Below are 17,341 nucleotides of genomic sequence, written 5' to 3'. Positions count from 1 at the left end.
TGCAGAAGTACGAGAGAGTTGGATTCTCGATTTTGAATGGTGAACTGCAAGCCCGTGACTACCTTGATGGAGCTTAACTTTCAAAAGTTATGTGGTAGTGATGTTGGACCAGATTTGGGAAATGCCTCTGAGTTTCCTAAACTCATTCGCTTTGATGTTCTTGGTGAACTTCCGTCCGGATATATGTTTTGCAGTTAGCATGTTGGGCTCATATTTGGTTGAGCCTCACTAGATTGGTGCCAAGAATCTTCTGAGATATCTTCGGGGCACAATCTCTCATGGATTGAGATACACTGTCGGAAATGTGAAGCTGCATGATTATTCGAATGTTGATCAGGCAGGTAGTGTGGAGGATCTCAAGAGCACTTCTAAGTGTTGATTCTCTTTGGGTTCTGCTCGATATCCTGGATGAGCAGGAAGCAGAAGACAGTTGCTTTGAGCACCACTGAGACTGAATACATAGCTACGAGTATGATCTCGTGTGAAGCTACCTGGTTGCGGAAGCTCTTCAGTGAGTTGTTTGTACACATGATGGATACCACCATGATCTTCTGTGTCAACCAAGGGGGGATTCGATTGTTGAGGAATCTTGTATTCTATGATTGCTCCAGCAAATAGACATCAGATACTACCTTATCTGGGATATGGTACGTCGATGAGCGAGGAGGCTCCATCGCATTGAGACTGATGTACAAGTCGCAGACATTCTATCAAAGCCCTCGGGAAAGGTTAAACTTGTGACTTTCCCAAACGACTTGGAGTCGTTGAGAGACCTTCTTATGAGGGTCCTGCATGATGCATGCACTGAGCTCTGGGAGCTCCAGGGGGCTTGGGGTACTTCTTGGAACAACAAGCGATAATAAGGCGACTCACCCTCCCCTAATGGTGCGATGTGTACAGGGTGAATGGCTCAGCCTTCCCCTGTGATACCTTGTGGCGACTTAGGGACATGATGAGTGGTCCTCATGTCGAGCATCCTACCCATGCAGTCTGGGACTCATGGGAAGTACCTCTCCTCTGGCCAATGAGCAGGGAAATGGGCTTAAGGACCATAGTAGTATTATCGATGGACGCATCGTTGTATCTATTGTACTCCCTATGCTAAGATGACCTCCATTGATCTGGAATCAGTATGAGTGGTTTGAGACACTCTCTTGTGATATTGATCTGGGATCAATGAAACTGACTTCGAGTCAGTAAGAGTGGTATGACACACTCTCTTCATATGGCTCTGACTTCAGGTTAGTAAAGAATGGTATGAGACAATCTCAATCAATTCTTCTTCTTCATGGTTCAGCAGAGCAGAGCAAAGCAGTGCAGGGCACTAATGGCAGAGATAGTACAGTCGAACAGATGGATCAACGGATGGAGTTCTCCCTAGTTGAGAGGAAGTGTTAAAATTGGCAACTAGGGCCAAACTCCATGTGGGTCATCTTATTTATGGCAGCTGATATTTTTCTTGGATCCCTCTCATTAAGAGGTGTAGGATTTATCTAAAGATCATCCGATTCCGATAAGTATTCATGGAGTTATGAATTTAATCGTGTTATAAGACAATTCGTCAAGGTCAGCGAGCAACCAAATAACCCACTTGATAGTCATTTCTACACACACTTCTATCTTGATTTCTCTCCACTTGTCTTAGGTTTTAGTGGAAGAGAAATCTAGGAGTGGAAGCCCTAGACGTTGGAGGAAAAGAGGTTGCCCTAGCAGCAACAAAGAAGCCAGGCCAGCGAAGCGATGGAAGGGTTCTATGCGTTGACCTAAAGGAGCTCAAGGAAGGAAACCCTAAACATTGTCCTAAAGGGAGCCCTAAACGTTGTTTTAAGGTAGCCCTAAACGTTGTCCTAAAGGCAGCCCTAAACGTTGTGTCCTAAAGGCAGCCCTAACGTTGTCCTAAAGGCAGCCCTAATGTTGTCCTAAAGGGCTAACACAGTGCAAGAAGGCAGCCCCAACCTACGCTATCTCAAGGGTATCCTAGCCGCTGTTAAGATGAAGATAGATGTCGTCCTTAACATACCAATGGTGCCCTAGCTGCAGGCATATGGTGCCTTGACGCAGGCCTAATGCGGCTTAAAGGGAGGATTGTTTTAAGGCCTAAAACAAGGCACCGAGCAGCTGAAAGGAGGCCAAGGGAAGGCCAAGTTGAAGAAGGGTTGTTTGGGGCAGCGAAAAGGTGGGCTGTAGGGGACAGTGTGGGATTGTGGTAGGCCGCAGTCCTAACCACCTCAATACAGGTACAGCATGGAGAGTTTGAGGGCTTAAACATGCCCAGGACAACAGTACTAGTAAATGGGACAGCTGGGCCACATGGTGCTGCTAAGACAAATGGGACAACAGCAAGTTATGGCAAGACTAAGGGGACAGCAGCAAGGTATAGCATGATTGTTAGGGACAGTAGCTACAGCAATATATCTAGGCAGCAGTGGCAAGGGATAGTTGCATAGTAAATGGGACAGCAAAGGAATGTTAAGACAATGTTCAATGGGACAGCAGCATGATGGGACAGAACAATGATGGGACAACAATGACATTGTGCAGCAATGGCAGAATGGGACAGCAAGCATGGACCGATTGACTAACTAGGGCAGTCGATATCTTGCAAACCGTCCGTCGGATTGACTTGATTCCACCACCAAAAGTTGCGACTTTGAGAGGAGGTTCAGATGAACCTACAGTGCAGTTCAAATGAGGAGATCTTCTAGTCCACGCAGGTCAATCTTTACTTCTGCAGTTGCAGCTTGAGCAGCTTCCGGCTTCACATGTGTGAGGGAGAGACCCTTTTCTGCGCAGTAGAGAAGAGACTCTTTTCGGCGCAATAGAGAGAGATGTGATGAGATGAGTGAGTCCAAATGAGGAAAAGTCCTCCTGTATTTATACACAATGTTGGTGTTTGAATAGATGCCATTGTTGGGCTTCTGAGCCTATATGAGTTGTAGGTCGGCTTGATAATAATTCCATAATCAAAATAAATTCATATCTCCATGAATACATATCGAAACCGGATGATCTTTATATCAATCCTACACCTCTCGACGAGAGGAATCTAATAAAAATATTATCAGCCATGAATAAGATGACCCACATGAAGTTTGGCCCTAGTTGCCAATTTTAACACTCCCTCTCTCCTAGGGAGAACTTCATTTGCAATTTGTCTATCGGTCGCTACTGTTCATCCATCAAATGCACTGCCCTATACAACCTAACCCTTGCCCTGCTCTGCTCTATTCTGCCTATTCTGCTTTGTCTTATTCTGCCCTGTACTGATCTGTATTGATCTGCTTTGTTTTGCTCTGCTCTTGCATTGTTTTGTTCTGCTTTTCTTTTGTCTGAATTATGAAGAAGAAGAAATGATCGTGGATGTATCATACTGGCTCAAAGTCAGTCTCAGAGTATGTACCACTGGTCCCAGACCAGTCTCAACCAACCCAAAGTCAATGTCATAGTGAGTACAACTCCACTGGTCCCAAACCAGTATCATCCTCCACTGACACAAAGTCAGTCTCAGAGTGCGTACTATTGGTCCCAAACCAATCTCGACCGACCCGAAGTCAGCTTCATAGTAAGTACCACTCCTATCATTGGTCCCAGACCAGTATCGCAGTCTCAGAGAGTGTACCACTGGTCCCAGACCAGTCTCAACCGACCCGAAGTCAGCGTCATAGTATGTACCACTCTCACTGGTCCCAGACCAGTACTGCATTGACACAAAGTCAGTCTCAGAGTATGTACCACTGGTCCCAGACCCGTCTCACTACCATATAACTTCTAAAAGTTAAGATCCTCGAGGTAGTCACAGGGTTGCAGTCCATCGTACCGAATCTTTCCAATATCTATACCACATATTTTCCTTGGGATAGGAAAATTTCCCTTGGCTTCTGCCACACTTCAAGTCCTTGGTCCTTCATTTCAAATTCAGGAGCCAACTCCCTCTTACATTTGTGAATGAGAGGGTATGCCCCTATTAGAAAGACGTCATCCACATACAACACCAGTATGAGAGGCTTGTCATCTTCAACCTTAAAGTAAAGGTTAGGATCGGCTTCACTCCTAGTGAATCCCAACTTCATCAAGTAGCTATTGATCTTCTCATACCATGCTCGAGGTGCTTGCTTCAGCCCATAGAGAGCCTTCTTCAACCTGCATAAATGAGATTTTCGATCATAAATCTCAAATCCTTCTGGCTGCTCCACGTAGACCTCTTCTTTTATCGAGTCATGCAAGAACGCGGTCTTGACATCCATTTGATGTAGGTTCCATCCTTGTGAAGCGGCAAGGGCTATGATCGAGCGGATGGTCGTATATCTGGCAACAGGTGCAAATATCTCATCATAGTCTATACCTTCCTTCTGGGAGAAACCACGAGCAACAAAACGAGCCTTATACTTTTCTGTACTTCCATCTGTTGCATGCTTTATCTTGTAAATCCATTTGGAAGTAACAACTGTCTTGTCCTGGGGTCTGGGAACTACTTCCCAGACATCATTCTTCATAATAGACTCATATTCTTCGGTCATAGCATCCTTCCATACTTGATGCTTGACGGCGTCTGAGAATGATGAAGGCTCATTTTGTATGATTGTGCTCATGATGGTCAGGTATCCCTAATACCTGTTAGGTTTCTTACTTTCACAGAAGGTTCCTTGGGGTGCAGCATGTCCTTCAGCATCATCAAGTATCCCCCTAAGCCATGAAGGCCTCTTCCTAGAAGAGGGAGGCTCAGGTGGATAAATAAGATCCATGGGTTCCTCCACATCAAGCATTGTTACATCATCTACCCATAGAGACAGCTTCCACAATCGTACGATTCTTCCTTTCCGCCACACCATTCTGCTTAGGAGTATGTGGTGTAGTAGTCTCCCTCTTAATGCCAGCCTCAGATATCCCTCAGTGAACCAACTGTAATATATCGGAGGTCTTGCTTTGGCTTGAGGGGAATGGTCCCCTTTTGAGCTTTCCTTCGGCACATTCTGGACATACACCTTCTTTCTCTACTCAAAATTCGGGCATCCCTGTCACCATTTGTCTTACACCGAGTAGAGCTTTATAATGAAGGGGAGCAAACCTTCGATGCCAAAGTTCGAACTGAAGAGATTTGTCATAAGATATGACACCTAGCGTACTTCCATCGACCTGATATAATGAATCAACACGAAACCCAAGAGTAAAAGCATCTTTAACATTATTTTTCCATCTACGTACCTTGCCATCGTGAAGGTTACCTTGTAGCCTTTGTCTTCCATTGCCGAGATGGACACCAGGTTCTTCCATTGCCTTCTTCCATTGCTGGAATTTCTAGCCTTCTTGAATGGTTGTCCTCTTCCTCGATTCCCAGCTCTCCTCTTACCTTTGCTATTGAATTTGTCATTCCTTTGATTGCCATCAGAGAGATTTTGATCATCATCCCGATGTGAGTCTTTTCTATCAGGGCACTCCCTTGCATAGTGACATGCTTTATCGCAGATGTAACATCGCCCTTTTCTTCCATCCTTAGGTCCGGCCTTTCCTTTTGATTTAGTCTAGGAATTATTTATTTTCTTAGCATGAGAAGAAAAGGCAGTGGGAGGACCTTTAGGCATGGGCATTTCTTGCTCTTCTACCCTTGTTTCTTCTTGAATGCATCTAGCCATTAATTCCTCGAAACCAAGAATTACATTATTGTTCAGAAGAGTAGTCCTGAACACGTACCATTCGGATGGTAATCCTCCAAGAGTCATGAGTGCCATTCCCTATCAGTAATAGTCTCCCAAATAGATAGGAGATCGTTCTTGATCTCGGTGATTCTTAAGAAGTATGCTTGCATACTCTCATCTTTACCCTTCTTAATTTCCTTCAGCTTATTTCTAAGAAACAAAACTTGATTTGCATCATTAACTTTAAATAAACTCACCAGTCTATCGTAGATTTCCTTGGAGGTTTCCAGTTTAGAGATGTAGGCCAACAAGCGCTTGTCGATAGAGTCCTGGATGATCTTCTTTGCTTTAATTTCACTGTTCTTCCATTTGGTCTTGGCAGCAGGAGGTGCATTTGATGGAGGCTCAACAATATTGCCTCTCACATGATCCAACACTCCTTGACCCTCAAGGGTTAGATCGATAGACATCTTCCATCCGTGATAGTCAACTTTATCACGGAGCTTGTCTTCGGCAGGAAAGAGTGTTGAGGACCCCGTCGTTCTTTTAGGATAGCCTTGCCAATCTTCTCTTCGGTGATTGCTCTTGCTCTTGCTTGGGCTTTGTCTTCACCTCAGCTCTGATTCCATGTTAAGTTATGGTATGTTCTATGCTTATAACAGTTTACTTCTTTTTCTTATTATATTCCACAAATTAGCAATCACATGTACATAAAGTAAAGTGCAGATAGAACATTAAACAATCGACAGAAAACAAGCCAAGACAAGAGACACAAAATGTGGCGGCTAGCCAGGGGCAAACCCCACAATGTGTGGGGAAACCTTTGATCAAATCTTCTTTTATCTTCAATAATTCAGCAGAAAGAAATAGTACAATAAATCTAATTTATATCCACAGTAGCAAACCCTAGATCAGCAGCGTCAACATTAGTGGCTTCATCATCAAACTAGGGCAGACGATATCTCACAAACCAACCATCGGATCGGCTTGATTCCACCACCAAAAGTTGCGCTTTTAGAGGAGGATAAGATGAACCTACAACACAGTTCAGATGAGGAGATCTTCTAGTCCACGCAGGTCAAACTTTACTTCTATAGTTGCAGTTTCAGTTTCGGCAGTTTCCGACTTCAAACTAGGGCAATCGATATCTTGCAAACCATCCGTCGGATTGACTTGATCCCACCACCAAAAGTTGCGACTTTCAGAGGAGGTTCAGATGAACCTACAGTGCAGTTCAAATGAGGAGATCTTCTAGTCCACGCAAGTCAATCTTTACTTCTGCAGTTGCAGCTTCAGTTTCAGCAGCTTCCAGCTTCACATGTGTGAGGGAGAGACCCTTTTCTGCACAGTAGAGAAGAGCCTCTTTTCTGCACAGTAGAGAAAGAGAGAGGTGATGAGATGAGTGAGTCCAAATGAGGAAAAGTCCTCCTGTATTTATACACAATGTTGGTGTATGAATAGATGCGATTGTTGGGCTTCTGAGCCTACATGAGTTGTAGGTCGGCTTGATAATAATTCCATAATCAAAATAAATTCATATCTCCATGAATACTTATCGGAATCAGATGATCTTTATATCAATCCTACACCTCTCGACGAGAGGAATCTAATAAAAATATTATCAGCCATGAATAAGATGACCCACATGAAGTTTGGCCCTAGTTGCCAATTTTAACAAGAGCCAATAATTTTACCCTAGGAAACCCAACCTTATGAGAGAACCTAGCAACTTTCTTTTAGGAGAAATTATTCTTCAACAAGGTTTACAAATCAACAATTTGTCTAGAAATCTATGCCAATATCCAAGTCAAAAATACCAATCAAACCTAGTCAATCTTCAATAAGTCATCACTGGTCAAAATCAATTTTTGGTCAAACTATTGCATGTCAACCCGCAAGTGCGGTCCGGCAGCTAGTCAAACTAAGGTCAAATCCACACATGCAAATTGCGGTCAAGTCTGCGATCAATACCTCAATCAATTGCAGTCAAACTTGAGGTAAAATTACTCAGTCAATGCAGGTCAAAACAGAGATCAAACAGTCCAGTCAACACTAGTCAAACTTGCCTTTTCTCCTCACACATGCAACCAAGAGAAAGATAAAAATGAACAAAAAATGAACTCCAAAATTATATTTCTCCTTGCTCAAACTTGTTCTTGCTTGGTGGAAAAAATGAAATGTCACATCATCTATATATACTAGTTGAATGGGGTGAAATAACCCAAGGGGCATGTCCCTTCACCCTCCTAGGCCGACTTGACTTTTCTAGGTTGACTTGTCATTCAAAGATCAAATTTTTAATTTAATTCTTCATAATTCTTCTAGGCCAACTTAGGCATGTGGGAATAACTCTCGATGCTACACAAAAATCAACACAACATTTATATTTACACAATGATACAAAGAGCCAAAAAAAAAGGCAACAAAACGTAAAGTTCTCAACAACCATCTTTCCAGTGAACCACTCAAATAGTTCTATTACCTCCTAAACTTGCACTCCAAATGTTATAAATTCCCTTGACAGAGTGCAACCCTAGGAGCACTTAGGAAGACACAGGAAAATTACCAAATATCACCATATCAATGCTTCCTCTCACTTTAGGCCAATCATTTTTCAACACGACGAGGAAACCCTAGAAAAGATTTTTTTTATGTTTCATTGAAATAATGGGTAAAAGAATAGGCCAATAGACCAGTGTCTTCCTAGTTGGGCAATGGATTCATCATTCAAGCCTATAATCAAGAAGGTTCAAACAAAATGAAAAGATGCATAGTTGGTTGTTAATAACATGCTCCAACCAACCCCATGGATTTTGTTTAAGATGCAAAATTTAAGAGGGGGGCCCTTCCAAATATGCCCCTCACAACAATTACAAATCAGCTAGTGCATAAGGTCCAATTATGAAGAAACTATAGCAACAGCCCTTTAATATGCAGAATAACAGCAACAATATCTATTTATTGAAAAATGATAACAGCAAGTAATAAGAAGGGTTACACCTCAACCTTATATCTTCTTATTGGAGCAGAATTGCCCTTCTTCAAAGATTATTACTGCAGTTTTGCAAAAGTAACTTCAGCCACCAAATTGACCCGTGAAAATGCAAAGAAAAAATGATAAACCTCCACCTAAAATGCCCTTGAATTCTTCACTCCAGCTAGATCTTCAACCAAGTCCTTTAGTTCTTCTTCACACTTGTTTTACACTCTTCATAAATGAAAAATTCCCTTTACTTACAGACATCCACAGTCTATCCACGGTCCACCCTCGATAAACCATAATTAGGGCACTTCTGCATATGGGCACTTAAGCCTCAAGAGTTTGAAACATCCCTCATGCAAATATTTAAATGCCAAGTGGTGGCTCTCCTAGGGAGGGCACATCTCCCAAGGTGCATTCCCTTGCTTCTAGAGCCTTCAAAGCCCTAGCACACCTCTTCTCTCTTCAACACATGCACTCCACTACAAATGACATTTTTTTCCTTTGAAAGGAAACTTATGTGTCTTAAAATAAGTTGGGTCATCTTTCATGTATGGGTTGACCTTCCTTGAATAAAAGTTGATTTAATGAAGGCCCCTCCTTTAAGTTGGGGCCTTTCACACTAGGGCCTACCTCTCCAATAAACACAGAGCCCCAATTTGAAATTTGAAATTTTCCACAGAGCCCTGTCTTGTTTCTGACATGCCCCAAATACCTTATATGCATCATTCAAGCAGGTTTGACCATGCCAGAGGTGTTTTAGACTTACCACAACAAGGGCATTATCCTTGAAGCTCATTTCAGTCCTTCACTTTACCCAATTTGCACATCAAAGTTCCAACTATCAATATGCTCTATGTCTGTTGCTCTTTTGCATTCTCATATTAATAGTTTAGCTTCCCCACTAGTTCATCCACTTGATGTTTTGCATTTCTTCTATTGTGTCTTTGTTGGTTCTTCCACAAACTGGGTTTTGCAGCTAGGTCAACAGTGCTCGCAGTCCTTGTGGGATCATGAAAACTGCTATTGTGAACTTATTTCATTTATGCAAGCTTTCAATGGTGCAGGCCTCTTTGGTTTTCCCACAACCTAATGTTACAATTCGTTTGATTTTCTATAACTATCTTATGGCTTCAGTCTTCCTGCAGACACATTCCTCTGGGGGTTCTTGAAACCTGCTTTTGCGATCTCTTACATAACCATATATCTGAACTACAAGCCTATAGGCTGTTACCTATCTGCAATTCTTTCTCCCACAACTTTGTGACCTACAAGTGGTGCTTACTTAGCTGCACATATTCTATGCCTTCATAGACCTATGCTCAGTTAAAGAATGGTTTGTGTAAATTGAAGATTATAGAAAGAAGCAAAAAGGAAAGATAAAGCAAGAATGAAAATTTACAAGGACATGCTAAATCTGCAAAAGGAATTGTAGGACAAATCCTGTTGGTTTGCAAATCGGCAGAGAGTATAACCGAATGGACGATCAGGAAGAAAGTCCAATCTGGGTCCTGGATTTATTACTGAAGAATGTGGATTACAGTAACAAAAGAATGGAGATTTACAATGTGAAAATTCACAAAAGCAGAAACTGGAGTTATTGTATCCGTTAATAGAGGCTTCCTAAACCATCTTGATAGATATCGCATTGATACACTTGAGATTATGAAATCCAAGAAAGAAATTTAGATTGCCAACAAATCGAAACATTTCAAGAATTAAATGGAACAAGGATGATCCTCCCCTTCGGATATGTTTCTCTTGAGAACTCCCCCGGGCCCCAAGGCATTGATGATTTCATGAGCATTTCTTGTTTTCTAAGAGCATTCTCATTTTATTACAAGGATGGTCCTCCCTTTGAGAGATCTTACTCTTGAGAATGCTCCCAGAGCATTAATGATTTCATGAGCATTTCTTGTTTTCTAAGAGCATTCTCATTTTATTACAAGGATGGTCCTCCCTTTGAGAGATCTTACTCTTGAGAATGCTCCCAGAGCATTAATGATTTCATGAACATTTCTCATTTTCTAAGAGCAATAGGGGCATTCTCATTTTATTACAGGAGTGCATAACTTTTTCAGTCAACACCCAATGCGCAATTTACTATTTTATATAGCAATAAGTACACTGTAAGAATATTCCCATTTTATCACAGCAGTATGGAACTTTCTCAGTCATCCACAATGTGCAATTCAATATTTTAAATAGCAATAAGTACACTGTAAATTTTGTGTCATTTGCAACATAAAATTTGCAAACTTAGAGGTCACAGAAGATTTAACTTTAAATATCCTAAGACAGATAGAAGATTCAGCATGAGGGGTAGCTCAACCGATTATGGCCATTGGTGCTTGGCATTTGGCTAGCTCTATACTGACAGGTGCCTGATTTGAATCCCCCTGGGTGAGATGCACTAGTCCACACCAATGAGTTTACTTGGGATGCCATCCATGAATGTGGGGAAGCATCCTTTGGATTTCCCCATGAGGTTTTCCTTGGAAAAATAGAGGGAGAGAGAGGATTTAATGAAAATGTTCAATAATGATGAACTTCTAGTTATCTGCATCGTTACAGAAACTTCCAAATGTGCTCCGCGAGGATGGTCTAGTAAAATTTGTGTTCATTTCTACCATACGGAAGGCACAACGTGAATACCTGCCAGGTGCAGAGTTGTAAAGAGGCCATGTGGTTTTAGCCTGTAATATAAAAGCATCAATTATCCCAAAACGCTGTCTCTAACAAATGTTTTTGCAGCTTGGACAGTTTTTTAAAAATACTGTCCATCCCATTGCATGGTGTATTTATAATCTTTATTGAAAGTTGTAAAGTGGCCATCCTAGCACATAATGTCATGACCCTTTTGGGGGGTGTTAGCCTGTAATATAAAAGCATCACTTATCCCAAAACCCTATCTCTAACAAATGTTTTTGCAGCTTAGACAGTATTCTTTAACAATACTCTCCATCCTAATGCATGCTGTATTTAAAATCTTTATTAAAGGTTGTGCTGGCAACATAATTTACCAACTGCTAGTTATATCTAAATCCCAAAGCCATGACACAAACTTGTATGTAAATACTTCCCTGGATAATAACACTCCACGGGATTTCAGGCAACAAAGCTCATGACACTTGAGGGCCACCTTGAACAGGTTCATAAAAGAAGTATATTGGGTATGTAAACTGTGCTATTAAGTACCGTAAAATATCTTACATGGAGTGTCAATAACATTTGGAATTTGTCATTCTTAATCCATCTCTATGGCTCATAGAGGTTCTCGTTATCCTCACTCAAATAGGTACAACGAAAACATAAAATCAGTAAAGGTGACTTCTTGCTAGTAGATAGGTTGCATTAAATCTAATATCCAGTTTTACCTGATTTTTAAATCTCTTGACACTTAAAAATGCCTCTTAACACTGTTTTCAAAACTGCTTTACCTTCGTCTACGGGTGGTAGCACAATTGGCAAAAAGCAGGTTGGCAACCCCTGGTGTATCCAAGTGATCGGAAGTTCAATTGCCCAGACATGTCTCACCAACCGAACTTTAAAAAAAAAAAACTATTTTACCTTCAATTTATTGTGGCAGAAAATATTAACGTTCTATCCAACATATAAGTCAGCCCAAAGTGTATTCTAATGTAACAATTAGGAAAATATAATGACTGAACTGCCTTTGTTGAAATTATTTCGGCATTCATCTTAACAAGTGAACAAGGTCCTCTTTGTCTTATATTCTAGTTACCATTGAGATCACTATCTGTGCAAGGATATTGGAGAAAGTATCAAAAAAGTTGCATATAAACAAACCAGATTACAATTGGAAAAGAAGAACCATGGCAAACTGAATTTTTTAGGTATTTGAACACCATCTTCTTTTAACGGAGACTATTTTGGGCATAACTGTCTGTTTCAGTGTTGACGACTCCATGGAAATCAAACTCGCAATCAATATTGATGAGTGCCATACACTAACTACTAAACCAAGCCCATTTGAGAAGAGACCGACTAGACTAAGCCAATGTAATAACCGCTAGACCAAACCCATATCCAAAAACACGAAATAGAAGAAACCCAAACCCAAGTCCACCGCTGGGCATTGAACTTGTACATTTTATTCAGCAATTTGACAGCAACACATACAAATAACTAGAGCAAACCCATGCCGCAAAACAAAAAAACGATGAAACCCAAATCCATCCATAGGGATTGAACTTGCAGCTATTCCTAACAATTTCCATCCGCTAACCTCGACAGCTTACACATGTCATCTGAGAAGAACACAGAACAAAAACAAACAAAACCTAGATCCACGTATTTAGTGAAGCAGAAGATGCCGACGGAACGGAGGCCAATATTGCAGCAAAACAAGTAGCGTAAAAGAAGAGTTGGCGCAGAAACCATAGCCCTAACTAGAACAATTTAATTTTAAACTCGTTTACCGCAGAGAAAGAAGGAAAGGAAGGGAGAATGGTACTTACTATCTAGGTAACTGGCAAGAGAAGTGGAGAGGAAGATGTCCTCCGGGCCTGCCCAAGACATCCCCTCCTCCTGCTCTCTAAATTTTCCTGCTTTGATACCGTTATTGCTATTGCTATTTGCTGCAACACCAATAATAGTGATAATACAGCCAAACCTGAAGTAATCTGTCGAACTTATTATTGTAAATAGCATTGGCAGCGGCCCTCCTCCGTCCTCCCCAAACTAACGATCGGTCGATTAATTGATAAGCTGTGCTCATGCGACCAGATCTTCCTCAGAAGCCCTATAACTCGTAAAATACACTTGTCAATCTATGTGCTGGAAAATAGCCCACTCAAATCCCCCTTTGTTGCAGGAATAGTAGAGGAAAAATATATATGTGTGTCAATCACCCACAAAGTAGCTTTTCAAGCAACACTCGAATCAAAAGTGGCCCAACAGACGGACGGTCAAAACTTGCTTCTTGCAAAAATAAAAAAGGGGGCAACGGGGCAATGCAAATCTATGTAGGTATAACTTCTGCTCCTCCCATGCCTTTGCTCTTTACTTCCAGTTGCTTTCCCACAAATTTCCGTTCGCCGTCCTCGCCGTAATTTCTCCTCGACAAATGCCCCGAACTATGCCAAGCTGGATTCCACATGGATATAAATGTCTTGCTGGCTACACGCGTCTCAGACAAGACGAGTCAACTAACACCAGTTGGAAACAAGAAGATTCCATTCGCAGCTAATTGTTGAGCGTCATCATACATCATCTTTAGGTGTCCTATAACTTATAACTTGCACTCATATCACTTGGTTTTTGGTTATTTCTTTCAATATGAAATATATTTTTATGTCACCATTTAAATCCCCCGGTTTGTGATTCTGAAGAAAGGGTGTAGACTCTTAAAGGTTTACTAGTAATTATGTGTCAAGTGCGCTGTTGGGTTCTTTTGGGTCACAAAAAAAATCATCATCATTTTAGTTTAATTTAGTGTCTATGAAGATAAGTGAAATTTTCGTTCAAAAGGTGACGAGATCATATGGTGTTCCAAAAGTTTTCATCATCACATTTTTAACTATGAAAATCTACAAACATGGTTGCTTCTTACATATAACCACATTAATAAGATATAGATAGTATTAAATTATAAGGCACAAAACATGACTCCATCCCAAGGAATAAGTAACTTTTTAACATACAAGGTGCGCTTTACATTATATTATATTAGTGTATTTTGAGGAGACCAATACTTGTACTATTACTTCCATATCATTAACCTCCCAGCATTGTTCATTCATTATTAACTCTACATTAAAAATTGTTAATTCATTTGTTAAGTATATCCACTTTAATTAAGTTTTAGGTCATTAAAAGAAGCTTCTTTGGTGTATTATTATGATTTACAATTAAAAATAATAATATGTCTTTTATTATAAATAGTTTTTTGTGTTAATTGGATTGATGTTTTTTTTATCGACATTTGAGAGGGCGAGGGCGAACAACGAGGGTTTCAGATAGTTGCAGTTGGTGAACCATATGGAGGGCCACAGAGGAGGGAGCACCACTCCCTCCTATAAGGAGGTCGTAGCCAGCAGAGGCAAGAAACCTCTAGAAAATGCTAGAGGTACTATGGAGGAAGGGAAAAGAAACATGGAAGAGGAGATAGGAGAAGCCATAAATAAGGAAAATAATGGCACAAAAGGCAAGGAGGAAGAAGACAAAAAACAGGGAACTAAAGACAAAAAACAAAAGGGACCCTGCAAACCCAAAGCAAAGATAACACCCAGAGTTATTTTAAATGATTCGGCTCTGCAGGCGCACAGGGATCACATGCGGACGTATGCCATCATCTGTAAGTTCATGGGATTATGGCCCACTGAAAAAGCTTTACAGTCGTGGATCAAATACCACTGGAAACCTAAAGGGAGCATTGAACTACATCTTGGGTCAAAGGAATTCTTTACTGTGGTGTTCACGAACATTGAAGATAAGGACAGAGTATTCGAAGGAGGGCCTTACTTCTATGCTACAGCTGGACTCTACATGCGGCTATGGATGATGAATTTTGTTCCAGAAAGGGAAACTTTTACTTTAGTACCGGTCTGGGTAAGGCTCTATTGTCTACCTCTTGATTACTGGCAAAATGAATCGTTAGCCGCCATAGGCAACAAATTAGGTCGCTTTGTCAAAGCTTCTGAAGCCACTAGAAGGGGAAAATATACTTCCTTTGCGAGAATATGTGTGGAAATGGATCTATCAGGAGCTCTACCGGATGAGGTGATCTTGGAAGTTTTTGATGAAGAATGGGTGCAAACAGTAGACTATGAGCACATTCCGTTCAGATGCCGCAGATGTCATGAACATGGACACCTTTTCAGAGACTGTCCGCTCAGTAAAGCAGTAAACAAGAGCAAAACTAACACAATGAAGGAAACAGACAGCTTCCAAAAAGTGGTTAATCGAGGAAAAGGAGGTAAAAGAGGACCAAAACAACATCAAGATGAAGGAAAACAGATCAGTCAGAACAAATTCCAAGTGCTTGAGGAAGAGGAAGAGATCACAAAAGAAGATCAAGCAATGGAAGGAAGTCTTGTGGAAAAGGAGAAAGAAGAAAACCGGGAACAAACACTGGATATTGATTATCAGAAAGAAGCTATAATGAGTGATGCAGAACTGGAGATGGATCAGGAAATGACCCAGAATGAGATGGACCTGGAGGACCATGAACTACAGGAAATTCTTGACAAAGAAAACCTAGATCTGGAAGGGTTCTTGATACAGGGAACCACGGGAGGAGTAGATTCGTTACCTCAAGAAGAGCTCAATAGAATACAACAGTTGTTTTTATGGAAAACAGGGTCTAAGGTGCTGGAAAGAGGAAAAGTCATAGATAAGCAGAACAACAGAGGTGTGAAAACGATGAAAACGACTCCGAGATTAGCCACTAGAAACCCAAGCAAGAAAAGAGGCAAGAAAAAGCAGAATGAACTCCTAATGGAGTGTGGAAAGCTAATGATTGATTAAGTTAAGATGAAAGATCTGGCCAGCTACTCCTTTACAAATCTTTAATAATGAAGTTAACATCTTGGAATATTAGAGGTCTAGGGAGTAAGAGAAAGCAGAGAATACTTAGTAATAGAATGAAACAAGAAACGTCGGATATAATTTTCATCCAAGAAACGAAATGTTCCATTCAAAAATTAAGACAAATTCATAGCAAATGGCTCAACAGATTTGAGTTTCTTGAAGTCAAAGCAGAGAACACAGTGGGGGGCATACTCACTCTTTGGAACCCCCAAAAAATTGGCATTTTAGATGCTGAGGCTTCCAGGAATTATTTATCAGTTGTTATTCAACTGGCAGGAGATAGGGATACCTTTCTAGTCACAAACGTTTATGGTCCTCAGAGAATAGATGACAAACTCAAGTTTCTAGATTCCCTTGTGGATCTCAAGGACAGACATGCAGATGTACCCTGGATCATGGGAGGTGACTTCAACATGATCAAATCTCTTTCAAAGAAAAAAGGGGGAACCAGAGCTCTAAGTAAAGACTCTTTAGCATTTCAAACCTTTTCAGACAATATGAATCTCGTTAACACTAATAAGAATACTGGCATCTTTACTTGGAATAATAAAAGAGGAGGAGAGTCCCATGTAACCTCAAAGTTAGACAGATACATCATCTTTGAGGATCTTATGCTGACAGATAAAGAAGTAACAGCGAGAGTTCTTCCCTTTGGAGGCTCAGATCACTGGCCGGTTCAATTGGAGATTAAGGGTATTGGTACTCGCAGGAACAAAACTTTCAAATTTGAGAATATCTGGCTGTCACACCCAGACTTCATCAGCAACATTGAGAAATGGTGGTCAAAAGATTTGCAGATTCAAGGGACAAGAATGTTCCTACTTCACAAAAGACTAAAGCACATCAAGCTCTAGCTTAAAGATTGGAACAAGAAGGATTTTGACAATATTTTTTAGGAGAAAAATGTTGTTGAAAACAAAATGCAGGTTCTCAACCAAGCTCTGATCACGGAAGGCTTTGATAAAGCCATAAGCGATCAAGTGGATAAACATCATCAATATTGGGAGAATCTATGTAAACAAGAGGAAATATTTTGGAGACAAAAGTCTAGAGTTCAATGGCTCAAAGAAGGATAGCGTAACTAAGTTTTTTCACAGAGCCACCATGGCTAATAGAACTCACAACAGAATCTCTTTGATCAAGAATGAGGAGGGGGAGCTTCATATCTCCCATG

The 17,341-nt window shown here is 40.8% G+C and overlaps 1 protein-coding gene across 1 annotated transcript in view; it reads right to left on the bottom strand.

Annotated features, from left to right (window-relative positions):
• The window catches only part of LOC149168623 (sm-like protein LSM1B), a 65,782-nt gene extending 52,127 nt beyond the window's left edge, over positions 1–13,655 (bottom strand). Inside the window, exon 1 of the mRNA XM_089428346.1 lies at positions 13,095–13,655. Within this exon, the coding sequence (XP_089284472.1) occupies positions 13,095–13,287 (193 nt within the window). The 5' untranslated portion in view covers positions 13,288–13,655. The remainder of the gene's footprint in view (positions 1–13,094) is intronic.
• Between the last annotated feature and the right edge of the window lie 3,686 nt (positions 13,656–17,341).

Source organism: Pinus tabuliformis, chromosome 4_2 (assembly GCF_031772625.1).
Source record: "Pinus tabuliformis cultivar Carrire ecotype Pingquan chromosome 4_2, CPIR1, whole genome shotgun sequence".
Taxonomy (NCBI): Eukaryota; Viridiplantae; Streptophyta; class Pinopsida; order Pinales; family Pinaceae; genus Pinus; species Pinus tabuliformis.
Note: the sequence above shows the minus strand (reverse complement) of the source record. Positions and strands in the feature narration are given on the sequence as shown.